Source organism: Nestor notabilis, unplaced genomic scaffold (assembly GCF_000696875.1).
Source record: "Nestor notabilis isolate BGI_N333 unplaced genomic scaffold, ASM69687v1 scaffold26051, whole genome shotgun sequence".
Taxonomy (NCBI): domain Eukaryota; kingdom Metazoa; phylum Chordata; class Aves; order Psittaciformes; family Psittacidae; genus Nestor; species Nestor notabilis.
Genome location: NW_009916449.1, coordinates 11,464 through 14,102, shown reverse-complemented (window position 1 = coordinate 14,102; position 2,639 = coordinate 11,464). Strand labels below are relative to the sequence as shown.

General features: G+C 58.2%; 1 protein-coding gene across 1 annotated transcript; it reads left to right on the top strand.

The window, feature by feature from the left end:
• Window positions 1–2,339, top strand: LOC104413562 (claudin-16-like). The gene is given in 6 exon segments (XM_010024593.1): window positions 1–114; window positions 511–613; window positions 1,238–1,402; window positions 1,523–1,626; window positions 1,628–1,715; window positions 2,248–2,339. Coding segments are annotated over 6 exon segments (666 nt in total).
• Window positions 2,340–2,639: the final 300 nt, after the last annotated feature.

Below are 2,639 nucleotides of genomic sequence, written 5' to 3'. Positions count from 1 at the left end.
ATGAGCGCAGCCCTGCAGATGACAGCGTTCGGTCTTGCTCTTCTCTCAACCCTCTTCCTGCTCCTGGCCACAGGCACTGACTGCTGGATGGTGAACGCTGATGACAGCTTGGAGGTGAGCACAGCAACCATGTTCAAGGTTAGCAGAGCAACCACGCTAAGGGTAGCAGCTGGCAGCAAGGTGGGTGCCTTGACTTCCATGGGGTTTGCCCCATGTCTCCACAGGCTTGGAAAGGGGGGACATGGTGGGACAAACCCACTGCTTTCTGCAGGAGTTGGAGGATTAGAGGGTTAGAAAGACAGACAAGAGCTGGAGCAGAAGGAGGAGACAGAGAGCAAGGTATGGGTAGGACACAGAGAGCAGCGTATGGGTAGGGAGTCACCAGGACATGTCCAGCTGTGGTGGTGGGAGCCTGAAGATCTGCCTCGCTGGGCTGGGGTATCAGGGGAGCTGTGGTGCTTTGTGGTGCTTTTTGCTCAAGTGACTTTCTCCTCTTCCTCCTGCTTCCAGGTGAGTCACAAATGCCGGGGGCTCTGGAGGGAGTGTGTCACCAACATGCAGGATGGGGTCAGGACCTGTGACCAGTATGACTCCATTCTGGCCGATCATCCAGGTAAGTGGCATGGCCTGGAGGCATTTCTTTAAGTTCACAGCTAAGAGTTTCCCCTCTTTCCTTTTCAAATGATCCTCGTTGCAAAGGGCTGACCTTCACCAGTTGGTGATGCAGAACCAGGGCTTCTCCTGGCCTCCTGCTCCATCAGCATGGCTTCGCAGGGACAAGTCCCATTGCACACAGCTATGGTGTGACCCATGCCACCTCTCCTACTTTTCACTGCTGTGTTGACATTTGCTGTTTAAAACACCAGCTCGGAGATAAAACCAGACGGTCTGGGCAGCAGCACCTCCTGTCCACGCCTGTGCAAGAAGGTCTCGAGTAGGTGGCCGTATCCCAGGTGTGGATTGGTGCACCTGAAGTTGTTTGGGGTCTTGAGCTGGTGTAATAACGGGCTTCCTAAGTCCTGTTGCAGGGTTGCTGATGAGCCTGGTGAGCTCCTTGCCTATGGCACATGGCAGGCATGGGGTCGGTGGGTCCCAGCGTAGGTATCTCCTATGGACAATGGCCACTGCAGAGCTGGGTGACTCTAGCAGGGACACAGGCAGCAGTCTGGAGCAGGGACACCAGCTCCTCTGACCGTTCCTCAGTCTCCTTTATGTGTTTTTTCCCTTCCTTGCCCAGTGAAGATCGTGGTGACACGGACCCTGCTGATCACAGCGGACCTCCTCTCTGGCCTGGCTTTGGCCATGCTGCTCCTTGGGCTCGACTGCATCAAGTTCCTCAAGGAAGATCCTCGTGTCAAACTCAAGATGTGCTACGGGGCTGGCATCATCCTCGGCGTTGGGAGTGCGTGGCTGGAGTGCTCGGGGGCAGATGGACCTCGTGTCCCACAGGGGCACCCCCTCAGAGGGGTCTTGGGGAGCACAAGGGGGTTGTGTGGGTCTTAACCAGCCCTGTTCCTTGTAGGCATCCTGGGTCTCGTGGGCTCCGTGTGGTACGCGGTGGATGTCTACGTGGAGAGGGCCATGCTGGTGTCTCACAACATATTCCTGGGAGTCCACTATGACTTCGGGTTGGTCGTGCTGGCTGGGGATGGCCGGCTCGACTGGCTGCCTTGGGGCATCTGTGCTGCTGACCTGCTGCCTCTGCGCCTGCACAGGTCAGTCTGCCCCGTCCCGCCTCCAGTAGCCTTCTGCCCTGCAGGGATGCACGTGGGGTGAAGGGCCAGCTCGGGGGGTGCAGGAACTTCTCACAGGGTCCAGCCAAATCAAGGGGAACCCCTTTGATCCAGCCTGTGTGCCCTGGCTGGGTCACGCCAGGCAGGACTGGGCTGAGTGAGGACCCCAAGGGCCCTGTAAGGGCACACAGGAGGTGCAGAAATGCTCCTTCCACATCTGTGGGACCTCGAGGTCCTGGTGAAGGTGTGTTGGTGTCTACCCAAAGCAGTGGCTGTGCTGGAGCTGTATCACTGTGCCCAGCCAAAGCCCGCGCTGGCGGCCGCATGGATGTGCCAGTGGAAACCTGGCACCACCATCACAGACATGGGGCAAGTGGTGCCTCACTAGATGTTATCTCCAGTCCTCACGCCTGGTCCCACTGCATGAAGGTTCTCTTGCCATGTCCCCGCACTGCAGCACACCCAGACCCCTGCTATTGCTGACCATGCCACAACCTCACCTCCCTCCCAGCAGATCCCAGCCGCCACCAGCAACCCCAGAGGCCTCCTCAGCCCCGGGTCCGAACGGCCACCAGCAAGATGTACGCCATGGACTCCCGCGTGTGATGGGCAGCAGCACCTCCCGCACCCGGCCCTGCTGTGGGATGCTCTCCCCGTCCAGCCTGACCACATTAAAACATCATCATCTTCTGTAGTGGGACACGTCTGCAACTGGGCTAAGGCTGCGACTGCAGGATCTGTGCGAGCTGTAGCATCAGCGGCTAAAATCCACAGAGGAGGTTGTTTTTCATAGAATCCCAGCCTGGTTTGGGTTGAAGGGGCCTTAAAGCTCATCCAGTTCCAACCCCTGCCACGGGCAGGGACACCTTCCACTAGAGCAGGTTGCTCCAAGCCCCTGTGTGCAAC